This window comes from Chenopodium album, chromosome 19, assembly GCF_948465745.1.
Source record: "Chenopodium album chromosome 19, dcCheAlbu1.1, whole genome shotgun sequence".
NCBI classification, from domain to species: domain Eukaryota; kingdom Viridiplantae; phylum Streptophyta; class Magnoliopsida; order Caryophyllales; family Amaranthaceae; genus Chenopodium; species Chenopodium album.
In genome coordinates, this window is record NC_137852.1 from 21,228,882 (window position 1) to 21,255,558 (window position 26,677).

The window sequence follows — 26,677 nt, forward strand, 5'->3', positions numbered from 1 at the left end:
TTGAAAAGCTAATGTTCATATTGTGCTGTTGTTACACCTATTTCTAGGTGCATGAGTGTGCACCTAAGAATATGCGTTAAAATCTAATTCAGGGTATCAACTTTTACTTAGATTCTCTTCATCCTTAATTCTACACTTCCGATTTTCTGTTCCAAAGTAACGAAGGAAACTAAACAAAGATCGTTCAAAGATCAAAGCCCTTACATGTACCAGTATAAAATATTTTGTTTAAGATGCAAGATTCACAGTACCAGGCAGTCTACATGAACAATTGCATCATAAAATCAGATTAGAGATGATTTACATAGCCATGGCCAATTGTTATTCGCCAAACACGACAAAGCAAACAAAATGACTTCAAACAGCTTGCATAACTTTAAGAGTGTAAAATCATACAGATCGCAAACCTTTTTATTCCCTGTAAAATACATTTCATATTGTAACCAATTGAATATGTATGAACTTTCTATGAGTTCATATCACATCTGATAAATAATAAAAGCATAAGTACATCATTGCTCATAACATGAGCCTGGACCTGTAGGTGGACGTCGAGCATAGAAGTTAGTAAGAGGAGCAGCTTGAACACCACGCATATTCAGGAGGCATCTGAAGTAATGCAATCGGGGTAGTGCTGTTTTGTTAATGTTTTCTACTGTTGTAGCTTCTCTCGTACTCCATAAGCGTTCTAAATAAAAAGGTTGGTTGACAATCAGGAGAAAATTAGACAGAAGCAAATACACGTATAATTCAAACTGCAGCCACTACCCTGTCAAGCGGAGCAGAATATATAATATTGAGACAATGGATGAGCAATCTAGCAAGCAGATTGCTTTATACACAGATTATGACAGCTAAGGCAACGAGAGACTAAGTTAGAAACCTATACATCGTTACCTTTTGGAAGAACAGAAGAAACAAATCAAAGTTAGAACAGTTAATTTACTAACTGCACAAAAACCACTGAAACAAACAAATGAGACTAGGACCGGGTATAATTTGCATGATCCTTGAGTAGGCATGATACAATTTATTGACCCAGGCTTGTAAGTGAACTACTTTCGACTGCAAGTACAAAATCTATTGGTGGTCCCTCAAACTTCAAAATCCCATGATAAAGCCATATATTATGTAAAGTGATCCAATATATTTGGAGATGGTTTCTGCGAAGTAGGATGCCTCAATGCTAGCAACACAGATGAGAATTTAAGCTACAGGTGTGGCAAGATTGAATGGTGATGTAGGACACCTTGAAGCTAGAGTAAGAGAGATTAAAAACAGATAATATCAAAGCTACAGTACATGTGAAAAAGTAGACTAGTAGGTGGGATGACCTGAGAAGGCTGAGATCCAACCAACCCAAGTAACAGGGTTTCGTTTGATTTAAAATATTAATCCATGTTAATTTAAGGCGCTATAAGCTACACGGTAGTAAAGGAACTTAACAAAACTACTTTCTTTTGGTCTGGTTTTAGGGTTAAGTCCTTAAAAAGACAAGTTCACCATCACCATCACCATCACCTTCATCCTCACTTTTGGCAATTCTAGGAGACCTTTGGCAATTCAATGACCTTCGGATCACAAAGAGCGCCTCAAGTTTAAAACTAGCTACACGCTCTAAATCTCTAATGATAGAAGGGGGGCTGTCCAGCACCACATCACAATTATTAATTTATTATTGGCATAAATGCCATCAACTCAAATCACGTCAAAGGTCAATGCCAAGTATTTTGTTGTCAAATAATTCACGAGTAAGAGAGGGGAATTCCAAACTGGTCAGTATGATCAACACACAGCAATTTTTTTTCTTCAAAATATATGATCAATAAATGTACCTGCAGCAGCAGCAGCTCGTGGCCATATTGTTTGCTGAATATCTGAAGTATCAGCTGTCTCACCCCACATGCATACTTCTCCTCCAAGAATCATCTTTTGCTGAGTAATATTAGTAATTCCCTCCAAGGGATCTGCCTCATAAACCGGTTGCCAAGGGACGTCTAGATGATCAAGGTACCAAACACCTTGATTGCTAAATATACATCTAAATCCTTTAGCCACAGCCTTGGGACAGATTCCAGAAACCAGCCTACCACCAATTTGCACTTGTTACATAATTATAGTCAATCAAAGAATCTTACAAAGTAACAAGACACAAAACTCTAGATTTAACTGAGATGCAACTTACCAGTTATGCACAACTGTTCTTGGATTCAGCTTCGAGGGGAATGATCTGAATGTTTCTTCCCTGAAAAGAAAATATTATCGATCCAAATAAAGAGTTTCTCATCCAATATGAAAGCAAAGAGTGACACATGCAATCTCATCATACGACTCTAAAACACCAGTTGTGGAAGCACACAAATGAAACAGAATTTGTCAGCAACTTGTGTAATATTGTTTTTCACTACAAAGACGAACGTCCATGCTTAATAACTGATGTTAACTTATGTCATGACACTTCACACATATGCAACCTTATTTCCTGTTTTCACAGCACCTTTTGTCATGCTGTGGGGTTGAAAACAGAAGTTTGGTCTTAGACCATTACTTTATAATTACAAAGAAAAAAAAACAAAAACAATGATCTTCCTCTTCAATAAAAAGACGAGCATTTTAAAAGGATGAATTTAACACAAAAGGTATAACATAGTAAACAACACACGTAGGGAATATGATCACACTAAGAAAAGCTTTACTTCCTCAGCCAAACCAACAAACAAAGCATATTAAAGAACTTTTGTTTAATTTAATTTAATTTTATTTTTTTATTCTTAAACTTGTAAAGGGAAGCTGCCTCATTCTTATCTTTCTAAATATGCCTCTCGGCATCAGAGGTTACCACATAGGTTGTGTCATATACTTAGGACTGCTGATGTTTTGTTGACACCCATGGACAAACATTTATGTGCAGATAACTAGATATACAAATACTAGAGATACACATACTAGACATACAAAGAGGCTTACCAGTTGACAGGTGTCCGATTATTTGAAATAGCTATTTCCTGAGCTCTTAGCACAAAATATTGGTAGGCGTCATTATGAGTCATGTTATGGTCTATTAACCTGCATTTAAAAAAATAAAAAAAAAAGTTATAAAAATTATGATTGCCATGGAAAAATAGTCTAATGCCATGGTAGAAAAGTATATATTACACAAATAAATATAGGGAGAGGGAGAAAGAAAGAGAGTGGGATGAAAGGAGGGGAAGGGGAGAGAAAGAAGGCACTGCTTGACTTATTAAAGTTTAAAACTTCATTTCCCTTGACAAGTGACCACAGACAAAGTATTGGTATCCAGACAGCTTTAGCCAAGAATGAAATGTTGATCAAGACGTAAGAAGTTCATCATAGATCTAATTTTCCTGGAAATTTATTCCTCAAGCTTACAAGTACTACAGCCCTTCTGGTATAAGTGTTTCCATAGCCTTGCCTAGTTGCCTTTATATTATTCAGATATATCAACCCATCAGATAGTGCCGGGTTTCTCAACAACTACTATCAGAATCTTTGTACAGATATTTTCAACAATAATGAAAGACAATCCTACATTGTTTCAAGAAGCAAACTGGGTTCCAAGTTCACAAAACATTAACAGGTCTGTGACTCTTCACATGAATATCATCAGTCTCAAGAATTCACCACAAAACTTATGAGTACAATGTAAATAACAAGGGTGGTCAATCTGGGTACAATTACAATGATGAGTTTCTCATTCAGTTTCCAAACTTCTGGACAACCCCACAATATCCTGAGAATATTACAGTCTAGAAGGTACATCTGCTTGCACTCTTATATCTAACTTAGCCTAATTCCAGAGAACTTGTTAAAGGGTAGAGAATGTTTCAACTCCTGGAAAGAATGGATAAAGAGAGAGAATTTCTTAGTTGTCAATGGCTTCTTACCTCTAAAAATAATTGTTATATTGTTCCAACCCATCAAAATTAAGAATTCACCAAGATTTACCAAAATAACCCTTCATATTAGTTGTACTTTTCCAATTTTTATTTATCCACAACATATACATTAGAAAATCCAATCACAAATTATTCCTATACTAACTTTGTCCATCATCTTTTTTCCAAACACTCTGTAGTATAGTAGTATGTAACTAATGTTTCCAAACAACAGGACCATTATAGAGAAAAACAATACATTAACACCACCACAACTACCAACAACACTATATTGTAATATAATAGAGAGTGAGGGTGAGAACACTTGAACAAGAAGAGAAAACACACTTTACTGAAGAATAATATATAACGGCAAGCAAGTCATGAAAACTTATATATACACATGATGGGAGAGAAAAGTGTTGGAATAGTGTCACGTAATCAAGAGGCATTTCTCTAGATAAGTAGTCTAAAAATTCAATCATAGAGTATTAGTTGATTCAAATATTCAATTATATTCAGTGATTGGATACGTTTGGCTAGAACAATGTATAAAAAAGCTCAAGGCACGCTGAAGCGATAAGGGTTATGCAGCGCCTAGGTGCGCCTAAGGCGTGCCTCAGTGCGCCTCTTGGAAGTGAGGCGCAATATATAAACTGTTAAAAAAAATTGGCAGAAATTTGCTTCAGGTGCGCCTCTGGTGCACAATTAACGCCTCGCCCATGCCAAAATAAGCGCTTACCCCCTATCGCCCAATCAAAGCAAAAGCCCTAAACCTAAATATCTAGTCATGAGTGTGAGTGGGGATATTAAATCTTATTACTTTTACCTTTATCTATGCGAACAAACTAATTGGAGATTCAATATTTGTTGTGTGTACACCCTTACACTTTGATTGAACGGATTGGAGAGGAAGAACTATATTGTTATTATTCATTAAGTTCATAATTAACATGTGCATAAATCTTTCTTTTTTTTTTTTCCGCAAAATTGTATTTTTACATCAATTAACAAAAGGTCCCTTAGAAGAAAGGGTCGTGCTCAAGGGCCCTACATGTAAGAGCAAGAGATCCCCTCCACCTAACTTGGGATCAACAACAAAAACTTCAAACCAAGGGTTGATAAGTGCATAATATACCATATTTTTAGTCCCTAATATTAGTCTTATAATCGTTTTCTTTTTTTTCTTTTTTTTTTTTTTTTTTTTGATAAAAGGCCTCAAGGGCTACTAGCTTTCATTTAACTGGGAATCAATGAGTACAAGAGGTATAATACAACTCGGAAAATCCGACAACCATACTCTCCTATTAGTACCCCAAGGCAAGCAATGAGCTAGCTCATGGGCTACTTTATTACATTCCCTCTTAACAAAATTCCAAGACACAAAATCAAGAAAGCTAGACACATGATATATATCATCCAAAATTAAGTGAAGACTACTCCCACCCTTCTCTTGTGAATTAATTGCAGTCATAAGACCCCGACAATCTCCTTCCACCTCCAACCTCGTATATCCACACTCAACAGCAACTTGCAAGCCAAAGAGGACTGCCTTTGCCTCGGCAATCATAGGTTCCCACCTATCCTCCACCGTCCACGCAGCAGCCACCCTCACCACACCCATCTCATCCCGCAGCACAGCTCCAGCCGAAGCTCCCACACCTTCCACAGCACCCCCATCCACATTCAATTTAAACATCCCCTGACTTGGTGGCTTCCATTTCGCACGGGCAGCAGCTACCCCACCAGAATGCTCCCCTTTCCCTTCCCCTTCTACCTCTTTGACAAGCTTATGAGCATACTCCATCGACAGAGCTGGATTGCAGTGCTCTCCTTCAAAAAGCCACCTGTTTTGGGCTGTCCAAATCACCCAACAAACCGTGAAAAACAGCCCATGCTCCACACTTTGTAGCCGAGCCAAGCAAGCTTGTACCCAATCTGCAAACGCATGAAAGAAACCATCTTCTCCAGGCTTCAAAGGACAATAATCCCAAACCATACGAGCAATCACACAATCTCTAATACAATGGAGTTTCGTTTCTTCTACTGCCTCACACAAACTGCACAAAGAATTTCTACTCGGTATACGCTTACTCAAACCAAGTGACGTAGGCAAAGCACCTCTACAAGCCCTCCACATAAACACTTTAATTTTCGGCAAGGTTTTAACACTCCACACCTTGTTCCAAAGAGAAGAAAAGCTCGAACCAGAGGCATCATTCACATCATCACATTCGCCAAATATAGCACGATAAGCAGACCGAACAGAATACTCACCTTTTTTCTCCAAATCCCAGCAAACTTCATCACGAGGCAGCCTTAAGCTTAGAGGTATTGCAAGAATTCTGTCACATTCAAATGGAAGAAAAATTTCCTTCACAAGTGAAGCGTTCCAAGTGGCCGTGGGAAGGTGAATTAAATCACATACTCTCATACCCCTTCTCTCCTCAACACAAGGTGAGATGATCATACGAGACTGAGTATTTGGCACCCACGGTCTGCCCCACACCGGAATATCCAAGCCATCCCCAACTCTCCATCGAATCCCTCGCTGCACTACCCATTTCACACTCCAAAGTCCCCGCCAAGTATAACTCGGGTTCACCCCAAGCTCTGAGCATAAGTAGTCACCATTGCTAAAATATCTAGCTCTCAGCACCTTAACAATAAGGCCGTCCGGAAACATAATCAAGCGCCATGCTTGCTTTGCTAGAAGAGCCACATTAAATAACTTAAAATCTCAAAAGCCTAGCCCTCCCATAGCCTTCGGTTCACACAATTTCCTCCAAGACGAATCTGACGCTCACCCTTCTTTTGCCCCCACCAAAAATTCGAAACCAATGACCGCAACTCATCACAAAATGAAGACGGGAATTTGAACACACTCATCGCGTAGGTTGGGATAGATTGGGCAACTGCCTTAATCAGGACCTCCCGACCCGCTTTAGATAACATTCCCCCCTTCCAACCTTGTAGTCTCTTCCATAACTTCTCCCTTTTCGACCTTCCTACTACCGTCGGAAGCCCAACATACTTATCATGAATATCTACTTGTTGTACTCCAAGTAGATTCGCCAATTCCCCCCTTCTTACCACCGGAACACCCTTACTAAATGAGACCGTAGTCTTACTGAAATTCACCAATTGACCCGACGCCATCTCATAAGTATGTAGAATCTTCCGAATAGACTCTACCTTTTCCACATTTGCCTTCGAAAAAATAATACTATCATTCGCAAATAACAAATGTGAAATCGAGGGTGCATCCGACGCCACCCTCACACCATGCAAACTACCATCAACAACAGCTTTATTCAACAAGCCAGAAAGAGCATCTGCACACAAAATAAAAAGATATGGGGATAGAGGATCACCTTGCCGTAAACCCCTTGACGGAGTAAACTCCCCTGAAGGTGCTCCATTTATAAGAGCCTCAAAAGGATGAAATACAGTGCATAACCCGGTCAACGAAAAAATCCCCGAACCCCATACGCACCATAACAGCTCTTAAAAAATCTCACTCCACTCTATCATAAGCCTTCGCCATATCCAACTTCAGAGCTAGATGACCTGACCACCCGTACTTGCAGAATTCTTCATATGATGAAAAACCTCAAAAGCCACTAGAATGTTATCTGTAATTAATCTCCCCGGGGTAAAAGCACTTTGATTTAATGAAGTAATATCCGAGAGAAACAATTTCAGACGATTTGCAAGCACCTTAGTAATCAATTTATACACCACATTACACAAACTAATCAGTCTATATTCTTACATTTTATCCGGCTCTTTTTTCTTCGGAATCAAAACAATGAAGGTTTTATTAATAGTTCTAGGAATCACACCCCCATTAAGCACATCCAAAACCAATCTAGTAACTGCAGGACCAACAATATGCCAGTAAGTTTGAAAGAAAAGAGGACACATACCATCCGGACCCGGGGCCTTTAGGGGATGCATTTGCTTCAAAGCGCAGTGAACCTTACTAGCAGTAAAGGTAGCCGAAAGTTGCTCATTCATACCCTCCGTAACTCTTCTGTCAATCCCAACCAAGGCCTCATCAAAATTACTTGGATTTGACGAGGCAAATAACGAGTGGAAATAATCCACTACTACCCTCTCCACATCGACCACATCATCATGCCTAACCCCATCATCCGTATCAAGGTACCTGATGGTATTTTTAGCACGCCGTTGGGAAGCCTTGTGAAAAAAATTTGAGTTACGATCACCCGATTCGAGCCACAAAGCCCTCGACCTTTGCCTCCAGTAAACCTCCTCGATATGAAGGAGGTCAGTAATTCTCTTCACCACTTTCTTTCTTTCTCTTACTCGACTCTCCTCCCTGCCACCCCTATTCAAAGTATTTAGGCGTTTTCTATTTTTCCTTAGTTCTCTAAAAACACGCCCAAACTCCCTACTACTCCAGGCCTTAAGCTCCGCTGCACAAGCTGAAATTTTGGCCTCAACCGAACCCCCACCAAGCTGCCAGGCCGTCTCCACCACCTCCTCACACTTATCACTTTCCATCCACACTAGCTCAAATCTAAAAATTTTCTCCTTTTTTTTGTAACACCACCCCCTTCCACTAAATCAAACCAGACAGGAGCATGATCGGACCACTCTCGATCCAAATTATGAAGTTTTGCATTCGGAAATAAAGCCTTCCAAGTCTCAGTCACAAGAGCCCTGTCTAATCGGCATTGGATGTTATCCGCTCCACTTTGACCATTGTCATAAGTGAACAAATACCCATCACAAGAAACATCACATAAACAACAAACATCAAGAGCCTCCCTAAAATTCTCCATTTGCCAAATAGCACGGTCTCGACCTCCTTTCTTCTCCGACTCATAAAGAATTTCATTAAAATCCCCCATGCACACCCAAGGCTCCTCTCTTTGCATAGCTAGCTCCGATAAAAGCTTCCAAGATAGATGTCTATTATGTACCTCCGGCCAACCATAGAAGCCAGTAAACCTCCACCAATTATTTCCGGCCGCATATTTAACAATAACATCAATGTGGTGAATAGACATAGATTGTAACTTCACCTCCATCTCTTTCGACCAAAACAAAGCAACCCCACCCGACCTACCACTACTATCCACCGCTAAACCATTATAGTCAGGAAATTTAGCACGAATTTTGGACATCTCCCCGCTACTCAACTTCGTCTCCATCAGAAAAACAAGAGACGGGGCTTCCCTCCGAATTAAATTACGGAGGTTATCAAGTGCAGAGGTGTTGCCCAACCCTCTACAGTTGATACTCAAGAGAATCATTGAGCTTGGCGGGGCTGCTCAACCGCAGCCACCGCCACCCGCAATCCAGAACAATCAACATCTTTTTATTCGATTCTCCATCTCCCTCTAGCACCTTGTCTACTTCTCTCACAAGCTTCCCAAGAAAATCAGCACTATCAGAATTAGGGCTGTGCAGAGTACGGTCTAAACCGCACCAAACCGCAAACCAAACCGCAATTTTGCGGTTTGGTGCGGTTTGCGATTTGGAAATTACGGTGCGGTTTTTAAATTTGACCAAACCGCGGTTTTGCGGTTTGGTGCGGTTTCAAAAAAATTTCAAACCAAACCGCACCGCAAACCGCAATTTAATGCAAAGTCTCTTATATGGAAAGAAGACTCTTATATTGTATTTATATGTACTGACTTGTGTGGGTCATTATTAAGAAAACCAAAGTTTTCCTTTCTTATTACTCTCCGTTTCTTGTGCTTTGGAGTTGTAATGGAGTGGTTTACTTAATGGTTTTGCTTCATGTTTGCCTTGACATGTCACTGGGTCACTATTAACATTAAAGTAAAGCACTACTATTGAATTATTTGCATAGTTGTACAGTTTCCAAGTGAAAAATTCATAACAAAAGATTAGCAAATAATCATTATTTGTGAGGTAAAAAAATTATGGAAAAACCGCAAACCGCACCGCACCAAACCGTATTTTGCGGTGCGGTTTGGTGCGGTTTGTATAGAATTGCGGTTTGGTGCGGTTTGAAAAAATCACAAACCGCAATTTTGCGGTTTGGTGCGGTTTGAGATCCAAACCGCTCTAAACCGCACCGTGCACAGCCCTAATCAGAATACATAGGAGTATCAAATTTATCCCTCTGTCTAGCCACTTTTTTCCATCCTCTGCCCCCACCTACTCCCTTCTTACTACTCACATTTCCTGCCAAACTACTCACAATATTATTTTCAACTCTATTATGCTCTAAATCCTCTTCAACCCCACTTTTATTATGACTTTCCCCAACAACCTCAAGACCCCCCTCCCCTAATACGACAGCAGCCGTAATAGTAGTAGGACCCTCCCTCACCTCCCTCAACACTAGAACATCATCACTCATTGCCAAATTATTGCCATCCTCAACATCTAATTTTTCCTCCAACTCTTTTGTCACAAAAAGCTGCTTTCTAGAGGAAAAAACCGCAGCTAATTCCTCATCCTCCTTTCCCTTTCCCTTCCTAGGGGAAGCTCTTAGCCAACGCCCCCAACCAAGCTTGGACTTCTTGCTCTCCTCCGACACCATACAGCAATCCTTCTCCAAATGCTCTATCACTCCACACGCAAAGAAAAAATAAGGCAACCTTTCGTATGCAAACTCGACACACACAGTCCTACCTCCTTTGTCAAGAATGCGTTGAAAGCGGCGCAAAGGTTTAGTAACATTGATCATGACCTTAATGCGACGAAAGCGGTCCAAACCAAGAATGTCCTCCTCTATCTCAATCGGTTCCCCCCAGCTTGAAACAATCTCCTTAATGTCCTCATCGGACCTGCAATTAAATGGAAGGTTCTTTATTCGGACCCAAAAAGGTGAATGGAACAGCGGCATCTTCTCAATCGGTTCCCCCCAGCTCGAAACAATCTCCTTAATGTCTTATAATCGTTTTCTATTATTTATTTTATGAATTAGTCAATTTAATATTTATAGTTCTTATTTTATGTTAGTATTTTATTTTATAACTTTTTTATGAATAATTGGTAATTAAAATTATGTTGTGTGTTTTTGGTAGGAAAATAAGTGGAGTATTAATTGGACTTGGAAGAATGAAGCCCATGTTACCAGATGTACTACTCCAAGTATCACGTGCCATCAAATACAAAGGAAGCAAGAAAAAGAAAAAAAAAAAAACACGAGATAAGAGCAAAAGGGAGGAAAAGTTGCGTGAAAACAGTAAGCTAAGCCAAGACTCCAATTTTCCTAAACCACCATTATTATTCTTCATCAAAACTGATAATATCCGAAATTCAAGGCAAGATAAGAGAAGATGAATCTCTATCTTTGTTCACAAATTTATCTCTTCAAACCCAGAAAACTTAGGTTGTTTTCGGTTATAAAATCCCCAATTATCCCTCCTAGAAATTACACAAGTATTACCACAATCATACAGAGAGTTCGTGAGACTAAGTAGAGCACAAATTGGTCCAAGGTTGATCGATTGGGTGGTATTGGAAGGCGAAGGGACGAATTTGAGGGTAAATTCGAGCAGCGGTTGTTGGATTTCTTGGCTCAGTTCATAAGTTCTCCTTAATTTACTCCTCATCTTTTAATTTTTTGATTAATTTGTTTGCTTCTACTTGGTGAATTGGATGTAATTTGATCTTTAATTTCCTGATTAATGTTTCGTCTTTTAAACGCTGAGTATAATCGTATTTCAATATTCAAGTTGGTATTTAATTGATTCACATATTCTTCCTGGTTTTTATATGAACGTTTATTTACTTGTAATGGTATACAATTGCTAGTATGAAGTAATTAAACTATGCTAAATTATTACTTGATGCGGCATTATTTAATAATTTAAAGTGAGTGACTTGATATTACTAGTTTGAGCGGCTCAATCGTAGTTTTGTTGAGTTTGTGGGTTGATCTAATAAATCAAGTATATTGGGGTAGAAAGTTTATTAGTAAGATTCTGATTTCTAGTAAGCTATACATGTCAAATCGACTGCGGCGGTAATTAACTACCTAAATATTAAATTGAATATTGAAGGAGACTATATGAAGGAAGTTGGGAATTAAGTTATGTCGTATTAATCGATGATCGATTTGTTATCACATTGGTGGTTTGCTTGTCGTCTATCTTTAAACAATAGATTAGCATTTTATTTTTATCTTGTTTGGCTTAGTTACTAGTTCGATTAAAACCCCCCAATCTCATGTACATAGTGTGAATAATACTCTTTTATGTATATAGTTTATGTTTCGAGTTGATTTTGGGTTTATAGAGTTAATTAATCTCCTCGTGGATTCGACCCCTTACTTACCCTTTCTACTAGTTAATATTTTTGAAGGTTTAAGTTTGATAATTTATTAATTAATTTTATAGGGTAAACGACACGTATCAAATTTTGGTGCCGTTGCCGAGGAGAAAAATACCAACAAGATAATATTTTTAATAAGTTGAGTGAGGGCCGCCCCCCCCCCCCCCCTCCCCAATTTCAAATCTTCTTGGGTCTACTTCTTTCACTTAAAATTCCTTAAATTCTTCTAATTGAAGCATCTGAATGTATCCTACTCCCCCTCTGAACAAGTCCTAGCATCTAAGCCTCCTCTCTCTCACATTTCGTCTTCAATAAAGATCAACACTCCATATGTCATTAACCTTTGTTCTTAATTTACTATCTTCTATTAAGGTCCCACATCCAATCATAATGCCACAAAAGCTTAAATTGGACTATCAAGCGTAGAGGATGAACTGACATAAATTTATGCACTTGGAAAGAAAGAAGTCAGGGAGCTTAAAAAGTTACAAGCGTCAAGAGCTCAAGTTCCTTTTTTCGGGCTAGGTTGTATAGCTCGAGTCAAGTTTTAGGTTCCCTATGCACTTGATTTATTTTTTTATTTAATTATGTTGTGATTAAATGTAACATGATTTTGAGCTTGGCATAGTTTTGAACCTCGGCAGGTACATATCAAATATTTAACTTGCAAAACCTGAATATCCAAAGCTTTAGAAAGCTAATATGTGCCAACATAGAGAGCTTAAATGGCTGCTACAGGCAATTATAGGCCAATACAGCACAATATAACATTCATAAGACCTGGACCACAATCCATCACACACCACAATGACGTATGCTTCTGTGATGTATACCTAACCTGGCCATCCTTTTTGTATATGGGTAGTACCTTTGTGGTATTATTTTTGTATCTTTTATTGTTAGTCATGAAAATGTACAGAAAATTCTAGATATTGACACCAGTAAAAACCGGAAGTAACGGTATAATTCAAAGTTTTACACTACAAAACAGGAAATTGTGACAAAAGGGAAAAGAAAAGTACTATAACGAAAAAAAATACCATTGCTTTATGTGTGCTGTAGAATTCCAACACTCTGCCAAAGATAAAAACACAAATTATTTGATAATAAGCAGACACCACAAATGGAAAAGTTTTCAAAGCACAACATTCCTATAAGAAATTTACAACCATGAATGCCAAGAGTTTTTTTGTTTCTTTGTTTTTTTTTTTTTTAACCGAGGCTGTGAACAAATAAAAAGGTCATGAAACATCAGAAAAGAAACCTATCTTAAACCCAAGAGTAAAAAAAAAAAAGGGATCACATTTTTTTTTTTGGTTTAGACAAAAAGTACAATTCATAGATTGACATAAGAGTCCTTGAACATATCACAGGGGAAAAAGTAACAATTGCTAAGTTCTAATGTCAAAGCATTACCTAGTAAATACAAAACGATAATCTCCTATTAGAAGGCGATATTGATTATTAGACCAGTTTCCATAGATTAGAAGAATATAAGAGTATAAGAGAAGGAACCTCTTCATAATTCTATAAGAAGTCACCAGTTCACCACCATAAGATTTTCCTGAAAATTTTTCTTCAACACCTGTTAAAATCATTTCTAAAAGAAGCATTGATACCTGCCTTAGGCTGATTCCCAAAAAAGGTTTAGATTAAGAAACACCTCACCAAATATCTGTACAAACATAGCCCAAAAGCTTGCAGTCCCACTCATCAAAGTAGTTTCACCTATACCATAGGTTATCATATGTTCTCATTGTCAAAATTGGAGACTACGGAGTTTCTTACATCGATATTGAAGATCATAAAGGCATGGCACCTATAACAAAAGATTGACAAGAACAAACTGATCAACTTTGCAATTTGATGCTTCTGCATTATACAAAGTATTTGTGTTTTATCCTTAAACTTTTGGGGACATTTAGTAAGTGAAGTAAATCCCTTATTAGTTTCATAAGATGTTAACTCTTAGAAGTGAAATAACAAGTCATTTTGAGAATCTCACCAGCGCGCGTCAGCACACACCAGCCTTTGATCCTCGGCCTGGGTGATGGTCTGCTGTGTGCTAGCAAGCACCTAAGCCTGGTGGGCGATGACTTGTGGCGCACCAATGAGCATCTAGGCGTGCTGGGCGATGATTCGATGTGCACCAGCAGACATTTGAGCTAGGCCAACCCATGGTGGGCGATGATTTTGTTGTGCGTTGCACCCCCTTGTCTTCATGGGCGATGATTCAACCCTCGACCAATGGCTCTGGAATTTTTTGATCGCGATTGCACGTCTTTCCGGCATGAAAATAGGGGTGTTTTTGGCATTTGTGTCTCTTGTGGGCGATGAGGTGTCTTGGGAACCTTCTATCAATATAAAGAATGCTTAAAACTGACCCATCTCGTCATTTGCTGAAAGTAATGTTGCCCGTTACTTAGTAAATTTTGATGCCTTCCTCCACTACTTTCTCTCACTAGAAATCTTTTGAGAATGAAAATGTGGATGAGAAATGTATGAGAATTTGGCTATATAAAGAGAAATATTTGCCTCAAAAAATGAGCTAAAAGACACTTGTCACTCATGCAAAAGAAGGGTGTCACAGACACATATCGCTCATGCGGAAAGAGGATGTCATAGACAATTGTTACTCATGCAGAAGAGTACAAAGAATATATATAATTATACGAAATCGTATACAAAAGCATGTTTCTTATCATCGCCCACCCAAGGGGCTCTTAGAAAGCGTCAATTATATCATCTATATCATCGCCCATCCTAGGGGCTCTTTATAGGGTGATCCGAGCACGACACCGTTCCAAGCCATGCCTCAAAATGAGACCGCAATAAGAAAAATGGCATTTTCACCATGCTAGAGGCCTATTTCTGCAATTTTGTTGGACCAAAGCTCCTACAGACTGCGCAGTTGCGAAGAGCTCGAAAAAATACCCAAGTTGAAAAAAAAATTGTTCGATTTGGACACTCGAGGACCAAGTTATGACCTCTTAAAGTTTTTGTCAAAATTTACTAAGTAACGGGCAACATTACTTTCAGCAAATGACAAGATAAGTCACTATTAAGCATTCTTGATAATGATAGAAGGTTCCCAAGACACTTCATCGCCCACAAGAGACACGAATGCCAAAAACACCCCTATTTTCATGCCGGAAAGACGTGCAAACGCGATCAAAAAAGTCCGAAGCCATTGGTCGATGGTTGAATCATCGCCCATGAAGACAAGGGGCTGCAACGCACAACAAAATCATCGCCCACCATGGGCTGGCCTAGCTCAAATGTCTGCTGGTGCGTATCGAATCATCACCCAGCACGCCTAGATGCTCATTGGTGCGACACAAGTCATCGCCCAGGCGCACACAGACCATCACAGACCATCACCTAGGCCGAGGATCAAAGGCTAGCGCATTGGTGTGCGCTGCATCATCGCCCAGCAGAAGCCTGCTGCTAGACCTTCGCCCAGCAGGCCGCCGGGCAACAGCCGGCCGCCGCGCGCCATCGCCCAGCAGGTTGCCAGGCGCCCGGCAAGCGGTACCATCACCCAGCAGCCTCCAGGCAACATCGCCCAGCAACCTGCCACGCAACATCGCCCAGCAGCCTGCTAGGCAACATCGCCCAACACCTTCGCCTAACATGAGGGTCAGGCTCGACTAAAAAAAAATAGTATTAAATTATTGTTATGAGGATGCTACTCGAGCACAGTCCATGTCACCATGTCAACGAGCCGGTTGATTTCATTCAATCGATGTCTTTCGGACAAACTCCCAAACCGCAGAGTGCACTTTACGACTTTGTCGTGGGGCTAATGTTTGGACCCCTGTGGGCCCACGTTCATTAAATACGGAAATTACCAAAATGCCCTTACTTAAACCCTAAACAAAAAAATCCATAATCATGCACAACACGCATCCCGAGAAACCATAATACGGCCCAGTATGGCCAGAAACCCTAATGCTAACCCTAATCAAGTTGGTTAATCTTCTCCTATAAATACTAATCTACACAGATTAGCAAGGTGATTAATTTTCTCCACTCTCAAAAAATTCTTTCTTTTAACACAATTGATTGACTTGACCGTCGGAGGGGATTTATCGGGAACAACCCCCGAGGTAGTTAACTTTCGTTGTTTTGCAGGACTCAGTTTAACCAGGCGAGCAGGCTCCCCCACATCTCAGATCCAAAATTCTTTTGCAGAAACAACAAGGAATTCTTTTAACAATTTTGTTGAGCTATCCCTCAATGATAAACTCACCCAAAGAAAACTTTCTATTTTCCTAAGGACTTGTACATCCCTGCACTCATCTCCCCTTTCCTCTTAATTTCTCTCTTAACTCTCTATTTATCCAACTACAAAGCTCAAGGTTAATATGTTACCTAAGGGTTGTTCCATTTCTTGCCTTGTTCAGTTGAAAGCTATCCATATCATGTGTTTTATACTATTTTATTACCCCATCATCAGTTATGTCCATTGTTAAAGTCATATGCATATGAATACAAACATATCACATATTCACATATAAGAAAACCTTAAAAGTTTAAACTTTAAAGTCATATGTAATCACTTTTAGGTATAAAGTCTCTCTCAGAATGACAAGTTTAAATGCATATCTCCATGTACATTCTAAACAATGTCCCAAAACTCTTGGATCTACATTCTATTATGATGAATTGAAGCTTTTCAACTTCAGAATTTAGCCAAAATTGTAGTCAAGTGTGACATAACACTTGCGAGATACTGCTTCCACAAAGTCCTTTAATGTTATAGCAGTAGGGACCCCAAGGCTGACTTCTTTGAGTTCTTTCTATGATACCAGCAGCTTCAACAAGACAATTTACAAATCCCATATAAAACTAGCATCAAGGGCTACCCACCCCATCAGATTCATCACCATCAAACGCAAATCTGAGGGCTGGCATGTACTCTGTTTTCCTACTCAAGACCACCTCAAACCATATAGTTTGGCTGCTTTTCTGTACTCCACAAAAGTCACACACTATCTTTCTATTAGTGTTGGGGAATGCACTGGTGTAAACAGAGAAGACTTTTTACTCTTATGGGTAGTGTAAATTAGTATTAAGAAATTTACATCCATAGTGGCTGAGCCAGGCTGAGGTATGGATCAGAAGGTTGGCAGTGGTATAGTCACATCCAGTAAAGAGAAATTGATTTTAAAAAAACACTTGGTAGCTCTTAACCCTTATCCAAATTCATATCCTATTTAAGTATATCAAGATTCTTGTTTTCCTTGTATCATATTTCCACTAATCAACACTAGTTAAGGATATGGCAGCATACATCCCTAGCGTAAAAGCCAAATCCACATGGTGTTATTGTGGTTATGGTGGTCCTACTTTAATAATAATTGCTAATGGATTATAATAATAGAGATCAATAGTATTAGATCTCAGACTTGCAGTTACGTAACAGATATAAAAGTTAACTCCATCCATCTAAAATTCACCATTTGTATACATTAACTACGAACCAGAAAAATAATAAATATATAAATAAATATATATATATAAGTTCCTACCTATATCTCCAAGAGTAAAATAGCTCAAATATTATGAACATATAGTTCAAAATTGTGAGCATAGAATTCATGACCTTTGAACTACGAACAACTTTTCACAGCATGTGAGCCTTAATAATTTTGTGTACTAGGGCTTTTACTTTCTTGGGTACATAATATTAAGGCAAAATTTTTTCTTTCTTTAATACTTCTCAGTTCGTTCACCTTTGAAACTTTTAAAGAGTTGAGTTGTATCTGATTAATATTTGATGATGATTGGATTTCATCTTAATTATTTCTTACTAAATGTAATATAATAATTTCGAAATTGAAAGACAAAAAAATGGATGGAAGAAAACAAAAGGACCCTTTTGATGGATAATTGAACAGAATCTAAGACATCCTGAAAGGTGATGTTAAAGAATTTTTTTTTTTATAATAAGGTGGTTTTAGACGAAAAGAATATAAAATTAAATAAGCCGGTTGTTTTCAAAATTTCAATAACAAAAGATGGATTTCAGCAAATTTTTCTAGAATCTTACCCACGTTTGGCTTTTCAATTTGTGGTGAAACTAAGAGTGGAATTTTTTTCCCAATCTAACACTCAACTTAGCTTCAAATTATAACAAAAACACAAGATATTTAAACACCATCTTCCATGAAGAAATTAAAAAATTATAGTGAAAATGAGTGAACTTTGCATCACCCAGTGAAAAAGAAAAGGCATGATACGAAAACGAGCATAGAGATTTAGTGCTACAGTGATAGTAAATTAAATTAACCGAATAAATTTTGTGAAGATAGACACCTTTCCTTCCAATTTATTTTTTGAAAGACATTAAAGAAGAAATAGAAGTACAATTTGTCTTGAAAATCCTTTACTTGATCAATCAAGGATTCTTATCTATGGCATAATGTATTATAGGATGCTTTAAAAGTATACCTGTATTAACCTCATCACCTCCCAAGTGGAATAGCTCAAATGGAAAGATTTTTCCCATATCTGCATATTGCAAATAGTAGTCGTTCAACATATCGCAAAAACAAAAAAAAAAAAAAAAAAAAACAAAAAAGGGACCAGCTATAGGCTAGTGTAGCAACAATTTCTTTAGTATGGAAGATAGATGACAATAACATGTAATTCTAAACTTTCTACAATGTCGTTTTTTTTTTTTACTATATCACTAAATCTGTAATAACTATAAGTATGGATAAATGCTGACTCACTACTTACGAGTATTTTAGAATTACAGTGGAACTAAAGAAGGGAATTGTACTCCTTCAAAAAAAAAAAAATGGAATTATACATGTAATAATGTTTCTTTATTGGAATTTTAATAATTTTCTTTTTCTTTTTTTACCGGGAAATTTTAATGAGGTTTGAGGGTCTATTTGATCTGTTTAGTTTATATAAAGGTTTACTCTGTGATACTCTTCAAAAAAAAAAAAAAAAAAAAAGGTTTACTCTGTGATACGAAGATCTGACCTGTCAAAATACCAGAAACCACATCAAAAGTAAAGTTTTTGGAGACATCAAGTGGCTCTTTACAGGAAGAAGAAGGCCAAAGATCAGGATATCCAACACCCCTGCATAAAGAAATTTTCCCTATGAGATTAAGATTGGAGCTAACCTGTAGAAGTACTCAATATAATAAGATTCACGAAACATGAGCAAACAAAACTCACGAAATAACCTACGGTGAGAAAGAAGTGAAGAATTTTCATGTTTACTAATTCTATCAATTTATTACAGCTTTAGCTATCAAAAATAAAGGAACAGCTTCAAGATAATCAGAAATCGGCATGCATCAAAAGTAGTTTAGAGAAAATGCAAATATACTGCAAAATATTACTTGTCCCTAATGAAAAACTTTGAGCTATCAGCACAGAGCCACAGACAGTCGAACAGTCAAAACATGAGCAAACACTAACTCACAAATCACAATATAATACATGGTGTGGAAGAAGGGAAGAACAAATACTAATCATATCAGCCTTTCTTTTTTTTTTTTTTGAAAAGATATTAATCATATCAGTTTATTACAGCTTTAATAACAAACCGAAAGGGACAGCTTCAAGATCTTCAGAAATTGACGTGCATAGAAGCAGTTTTGAGCAAAAAAGACAATATACTACAGAATACTACCTTTCTCTAATGGTCACATTGAGAGAAAAAATTTCCAGGGGCCGTTTTCCAATCAAAAATTTTAAAAACCAAGCATGAGATGAACACAGGCAGAGCTAAGATTTAATTTTCCATAGGAATAGAGATTATAAATAAAAACAAATTTTTTGCAAGTAAATTAATATCTTGGATAACTTTAACAGAAAAGGGATTCGCCCTTTTGAGCTAGCTAATTCTACAGATTCTTAAGCTTTTTCATAAACAGAAATTAAAGGGGCGCACAAGGAGATTACATACCATGATTCCGCATGACCAGGAACATCTATCTCTGGCATGACATGGATGCCTGACATAAATGCAAGTATCATAAGGCAAAGCCATACAAAGCATTAAAAAATATGCATATATACAGACATAAAGCACATGCAAAGGCCCTTTGCTTAATAGGTGCTAGGCGCTCCAAGAAACAAAAGGTTTCTGAGGTGCGAGGTATGACAAGGTACGCAACTCTTTAAAAATGTTGTTTTCTTGGAGGATAACATTTCAAGGAGCAGTGCAAGTAGCAACAGAAATAGGAGGGTTAGAGAATATTCAAAGTAATAAATGAAGGGATAAAGAACAAAGGGAAGGGTGCTCCATTTTCCTCATAGCACCCAGCATTGCTCAAGATAACGAGGGTGGTACCTCACTGTCAATTAGGCTAAGGCAAGCTACAGGAGCTTTTTTCAAAAAAAAAAAGCCAAGGGCCAAGAAAATCATCCACGTGCACGAAGTAGACACACACTAAAATCTGGCATCTAATTATATTGTTTAGCACAAAATGAAACAATTTAAAGGCAGCCCATAAAAGAAAAAGGAAAGTGATACTTCGAGGAAAACACAAGATATGTAGCAAAAGATATAGCATACCTCTTGTTTTTGCAAAGCTGCATGTGAGCCATCACATAGATGCAAAGGTTGAAGGAGAAAATTTCAGTTAGTGAATGTAGAATCAAGCTTTCACAAAGTCTATAACCAAACAGGGAGGGGGGGAGGAGGGAAGAAGAATGTCAGACAGGTAGATCATAATGATGCCAAATAGATAGGTGATTAACTGATTACAATGAACAATAGCAGCAAAATGAATAAGGACAATCAAAACATCAGCAATACAGCATGCCCCGTAGATCAAACCTACTAAGGAAAAGTAATCAGATCTAGTTTGTACATTAAGGATAAACTGGTACCATATAATACATACTACTCAGATCAAATCATGGTTGACATTATTGACGTATTTTATAGGGTATAGTGGAAGATATAGTAGGTTTTCCTGGATTTCGTTTACCAAGATCCCAAAAAGAGGACCAGTTTATCCCAAGAATATATCAAATGCATAAATTAAGGATAAACCAATACCATATAATACATACTACTCAAATCAACTTATGAATGACATTACTGACATGTATTTTATAGGGTATATTGGAAGATATAGTAGGTTTTCCTGGATTTCGTTTACCAAGATCCCAAAAAGAGGACCAGTTTATCCCAGGAATATATCAAATGCATAAATCCTGTACCAAACATACTTGTCAGATTAAATTCTGAATGACATTATTGACGTGTTTTACAGGGTATATTGGTAGCTATAGTAGGATTTCCTTTACCAAGATCCCAAAAAGAGGACCAGTTTATCCCAGGAATATGTCAAATGCATATTTACCGATCCAATCTGGTCTAAACTTGGAACTGGACCTGGAAATGTAGGTTTAATTTGTTCCACTTCAGTCCCATAAATTCATCGAATCCAATTTCCAGTCTGGACTTGGCGCACAGGCCTAAAATACTATTTACCTCCTAAGTCTTAAGTCAACTCATGTAGCAATGGTGGCATGGTGCGTAAGAAAAAAATAATACTAATAATAATAAACTGCTCATGATTTTTGTCGATAAAAAGATGGCTTATGCCAAGGTAGTGAAGGTACCAAAGGATGTACTTTGGTGGGAATTGACAAATAAGGGTGTATCACATACAGGAATATCAACATTATTAAAGATATGTGCGGTGGAATGAGGACAAATGTTAGAATTGTTTCAAAAGGGTCCAATGATTTTCCGATGAAGACCAGAATACAAAAGGATCTACAAATATCTTCTCTCTTGGCAACAATTTTGGCCTTATAAACAAGAAGAAATTACACACCAAAAAAAAATGTCATAGACTCATGTATGTTGTTGCAGATCATATTTTGTTTTGGTGGATGAGCCTTGAACATGTGCTAAGAATACGTTTGCACGGTGCACACAACTATGGTAACAGACAGGAGCTTTGAGGGGGCACAGTTAAAAATGAAACAGAGCATTTGGTGTGCAATTTGGCATGGAAGACACCAATCAAGGTGTTGTAAATCTAGAAATCAGTGAGTACTTCATATATTTGGGATCTATATTTAGGGAAAAAAGGCAATGTCGACCCAGATGTTCTGCACATATTCAAGTTTGACTAGCTCAAATCCAGAGCAAGCACCTAGAAATAGAGTGGGAATCTTTCTCTAAAAGGGACAAAGAATTCTTCTAGGATTTCTGTTTGGTGGGCATGGTGGCTTTACAATACTCATCCGAATGCTGGGTTTTTTTTTTCGAAATAAGAATGCTGGGAGTTTAAAAGATCATAATCAAGAGAGTTTTTTTTTTTTTTTTTTTGAACAAATAGTCAAGAGAGATTAACATGGTACAAACGCTTATATTGAGATAGATATGTGTTGAACATGATGAGATAGAATCCACAATTAAGCAATTCGCACTAGTGCCAAAATGACATACTCCCTCCGTCTCCTTTTGATAGTCCCTTATGGCCATTTTTCACGGGAATCAATAAACACAAATAAGAATAGTTAAAGTACATTGAAAAGGTAAATTGACATTGAGTATGCAAAAAAGTAGAGAGAGAATGTAATAAAAGTACATGGGAAAACATAATTTACATGGGAAATATAACTTTGCACAAGTATTGTTGCAAATTGGAGGGAATTTTAGTAAAAAATTAATATTAATGCTTGTTTGAAAAAGCAAATGGGGTGAACATTTTGGGACTAAAATTTGCCCATAAGGGACTATCAAAAGGGGACGGATGTAGTATATTTTTGTAAAAAATAATAAATAAATAAAATAAAATTATGAAGAACACATATTTACACCAAGGGGTGGTTATTGGACAAAGTAACCAATGGGTATAAGGTTAATGTAATAGGACATTTATTGGACAAGGGAAAAGGTATTTTATACATAACTCCAAAGTATTGGATTTCTATAACTCTCATTTCCTTAACACCCTCCTCCCTTTCCGTAAGATGTCTTACTTTGGAATGGGAAAAAAAAAAATAGTTTCTTGCATTGCTTACCATTACATATTACTCCCTCTGTCCCATAATACTTGACACAATTCCCATTTTCATCTGTCCAGAATACTTGACACGTTACTAAATATGGAATGTGACCACTTATAAAATAATATTTTCCCACATCTCCTCTCCCCTCACCTACCCCACACCCACCCCACTTGTTGTTTTCTTGCAATATAAAAATACAAAAGAGAATCTTTTTTACAATAAACAAATGTTTTGAATAGACCCACTTGTAGTTTTCTTAAATTACGTGTCCACTCCAATGTCCCAAGTATTATGAGGGAGTACTACATATGTCTTGGTTCTACATAAAATCCAATGCACTTTCAACAACATTTAGGAAAAGATATTTTTAAAACATTTGACAAATGTTGCAGGGCAAATGACTAACATTAAGAAACTAAAGTTCCTCGGTGTTACAAAGAAAATATTTTACAAACTAAACAAGAAAGGTTGTCATTATTTGAACTTAACAATTTATAATGAAGGCTGAAGTGAGAGCTTACTTGACAATTTCATAAGCATCCTCAACTGTGTACCGCTCCCACCTTGAGTATGAACCCTTCCACAAATTTGGATATGAAGGAGTTTCAAGAGGAAATGACTCCTCATCCACGATATGCCAATGAAGAACATTCTACTGAATAAAATTTTAAACATTAGGAACCAAATGAAGCAGCAAGACAAGACAGCTTTTGTCAAATACACCAAAAACTAAAGTAAAATGAAAAAGAACCAACAACAAAAGAAAAGTTGACAAGAAGCAAAACTTACAAGTTTAGCATATGACATGGAATCAATAACTTGCTTAATAACATCTATTGGTAAATAATGCCGAGAAGTATCTGCAAGAAAGCAACAACTGTAAGAAAGAGTAGTGATAGATAACAGATTCAACCAAGCCAATTTATTTAATTGCTTTCCTTTTCCAGTTTACATTAGTGGCAGCTCAAAGAACATTAGACGTTATTGGGATAGCAAACTAAATCTAAGTCCCAAATATACCCAATTGAAATCTTACAGATTCCTTTAGATATGGCTTAGGCTTACCTATAAGAAGTCCTCGGTATGCAAACCTCGGTTCATCTTGAACATACCAAGGAGCCTTCATTACTTTTACAGTCTTTGATTCATAATGAAATGTGCACAACTGGCTGAAAGTCTGCATGACAATATTAAAAGGAAGGTTCATGAATTTAAATACAAGGAGAGAGACTGGGAGAGTGGGAGGGATGTTTAAAGTACCAACATGATACTGAAGAGGGTAATTATGAAATCTGATTAATTTAAAGGAAATAAAAAAAAGTAATCTGGATGAACTTTCATCAACTTATGGGAGAAAAATACTTCCTAAAGTTTTTCTAGTTCCATCTTTCTCATTTTAAGTAGAAAAGATACCAACAAAAGGAAAATTATATCCCGCTTCCATTTAATCATTATATTGTTTTATATTGTGTGAAACACCCAATGACAATGCACTAAGTACATAAAAAGAGCCATCACATTCAAGTCAACCAAAGGAAGCTGTGTTCGTTGAGTGGCTCAAGTCTTCATTTAGGTCATGCTTGGATTAGGGAAAATGAATTAAGGGGTAATAAAAGTCAAACTATGAAAAACATAAATGACTAGAGGTGGCGTTGTGGGAGATAAATTGTACAAATGAAATAAAGTTGTTGTGACATGAGAAAAAGAGAGAGATGAAGGATTCATTACCCTCATACCCTAATGTAACTATTACCACCAAAATGAGGGAAATAGTTCCCTTTTCTTTACCTCTCACCACACCATGACTACATAATCCCCTTACAATCACACCATTAATCTTTCCTTTTCCTTATATTCACATTCATTTTCTTAAGTTTGACTTTCATTACCCTAGTAATACATCACTCTCAATCCAAGCATGCCCTTAAAATGTGAGTATGCATGTGAGTTACTCCAAATTGGAGAAGATGCGATAAAACTACCATCTTATGAAGGAGTAACTCCCGTTGTCAAATGGCTTTGATGGAACCTCACTTAGACTTTCAATTTTTAAATTGTCGAACTCTCCTTTGTGAGAGCAGCCGATACTACACCCGATCCAAACGAGCCGAAATCCAACCCAAACCGTTGACCCAAATTGACAGGTCTAGCCAAGACACACATACAGATACAGACCATACACTCATACAGTAACATCAACAAATATTTTATAATATGGTACACAAGCAATATGAAATGCAGTTTCGAGCATATGACATAGCTCGACAAAAAAGACGTATTCACATAATGCAGCAATCAATTTCAGCCCGCACAATCACACCCTTGCAAAAAATATAACACGTAGTAGTCGAAAATGACATTGCCTACAATCCTAAATGCGTACTCTCACAGGCGCTTATTGATCCGTAGTTGCAGCATACTACAATGTTTACTGTGACACCAATTAAACATTGCTTTGGCATTTTAAAAAACTCCACTTCTCAAGCAACCTTTTAAGCTCACAAACACAGAGAAGTTTGACATTCCATGACATTTTACAGTCATGGCATAACAATTACAGTTTGGCACACGAACGACTGAATGAGCGAAAAAGGCCTAATCATTAACACTTAAAAGCAAATTCATAGCCACAAAAGTACTAAAAATCCATACCTCCAACGCCCGCAATGCACCATACACGGTATTGGCCTACAAAGCAAGCAAGAAATGCAATCAACTCTTCTACTTCTACCTTAATAATCACTCCAAAAATCCTCAATCATCGAAATAAAAAACATAGAAAAACTTACCTCAATTTCAGCAAATCCAACAATTGAGTGATTATCTTTCCCAGAAATCCTCAAAACATAGCTCTCATCCACTCCAAATTGAAGCTAACAACATCAAAATTCAACAACATTAAACAAAATTCCAACCAATCAAAACTCAAAACCCTAAAAAAAATCCAAACCTCTTCATCAGAAGAACGAACAACGATCTGAACAACACTGATATCAAAACCCGACGTCCGAAGTGACCGAAATCCGGCAGGAACAGTCGTTGCATGAGAGAAGATAAGGCGTTTATAGCGAAGAAAAGCGGCGGAGATGATCGGAGAATTGCCGGAGAAGGAGAGAGAAAGGTCGGGATCGACGGTGAGAGTATCGGCGCCGGAAGTGGAGTTCGCCGGCAATGGCCAAATGTAGGTGAGAGAGTCGTCATCGTTGGAAAGTGGAGAAGATGAAGAGAGGGAAAGTAGTGTGGTGGTTGTTAGGAGGAGAGAGAAAATGGCGGCGGAGGTTGACGGAAGAAGAAGCATCGTTAATGGCGGATTTTTCTGTGTCTGGTACTGTTTTTGTTGGATAATGATTGGTGTGACTGTGTGACAGTGTTATATACGAAGTATATATTTGTACAAGTGGATTTTATTGTCAATTTGAAGTGTGTAACATAGTTCAATTTTACCGGTTATTGTTTATTTGACTTTTTAATTTAAGAAGAAAGGAT

The 26,677-nt window shown here is 37.5% G+C and overlaps 1 protein-coding gene across 1 annotated transcript; it reads right to left on the reverse strand.

The window, feature by feature from the left end:
• Positions 1-279: 279 nt before the first annotated feature.
• LOC145593538 (beta-hexosaminidase 1-like) lies at positions 280-26,558 on the reverse strand. The gene is made up of 15 exons (XM_081649791.1): positions 26,142-26,558; positions 25,981-26,064; positions 25,844-25,879; positions 24,257-24,368; positions 23,981-24,051; positions 23,713-23,843; positions 20,730-20,746; positions 20,118-20,166; positions 19,182-19,282; positions 18,639-18,698; positions 13,223-13,256; positions 2,968-3,066; positions 2,186-2,245; positions 1,836-2,086; positions 280-688 (listed from the first exon to the last, which is right to left on the reverse strand). Exons 1-15 carry the CDS (start codon positions 26,487-26,489, stop codon positions 513-515), a joined length of 1,629 nt encoding a protein of 542 aa, XP_081505917.1. The 5' UTR covers positions 26,490-26,558; the 3' UTR covers positions 280-512.
• Between the last annotated feature and the right edge of the window lie 119 nt (positions 26,559-26,677).

Coding starts and splice junctions, on each gene's coding strand:
- LOC145593538 (XM_081649791.1), bottom strand. CDS start 26,489: ATGCTTCTTCTTCCGTCAACCTCCGCCGCCATTTTCTCTCTCCTCCTA. Junction 18,699..19,181: donor GGTTTCTGGTATTTTGACAG/GTCAGATCTTCG, acceptor TGCAATATGCAG/ATATGGGAAAAATCTTTCCA. Junction 3,067..13,222: donor ACAGCACACATAAAGCAATG/GTATTTTTTTTC, acceptor TTTTAAATGCAG/GTTAATAGACCATAACATGA.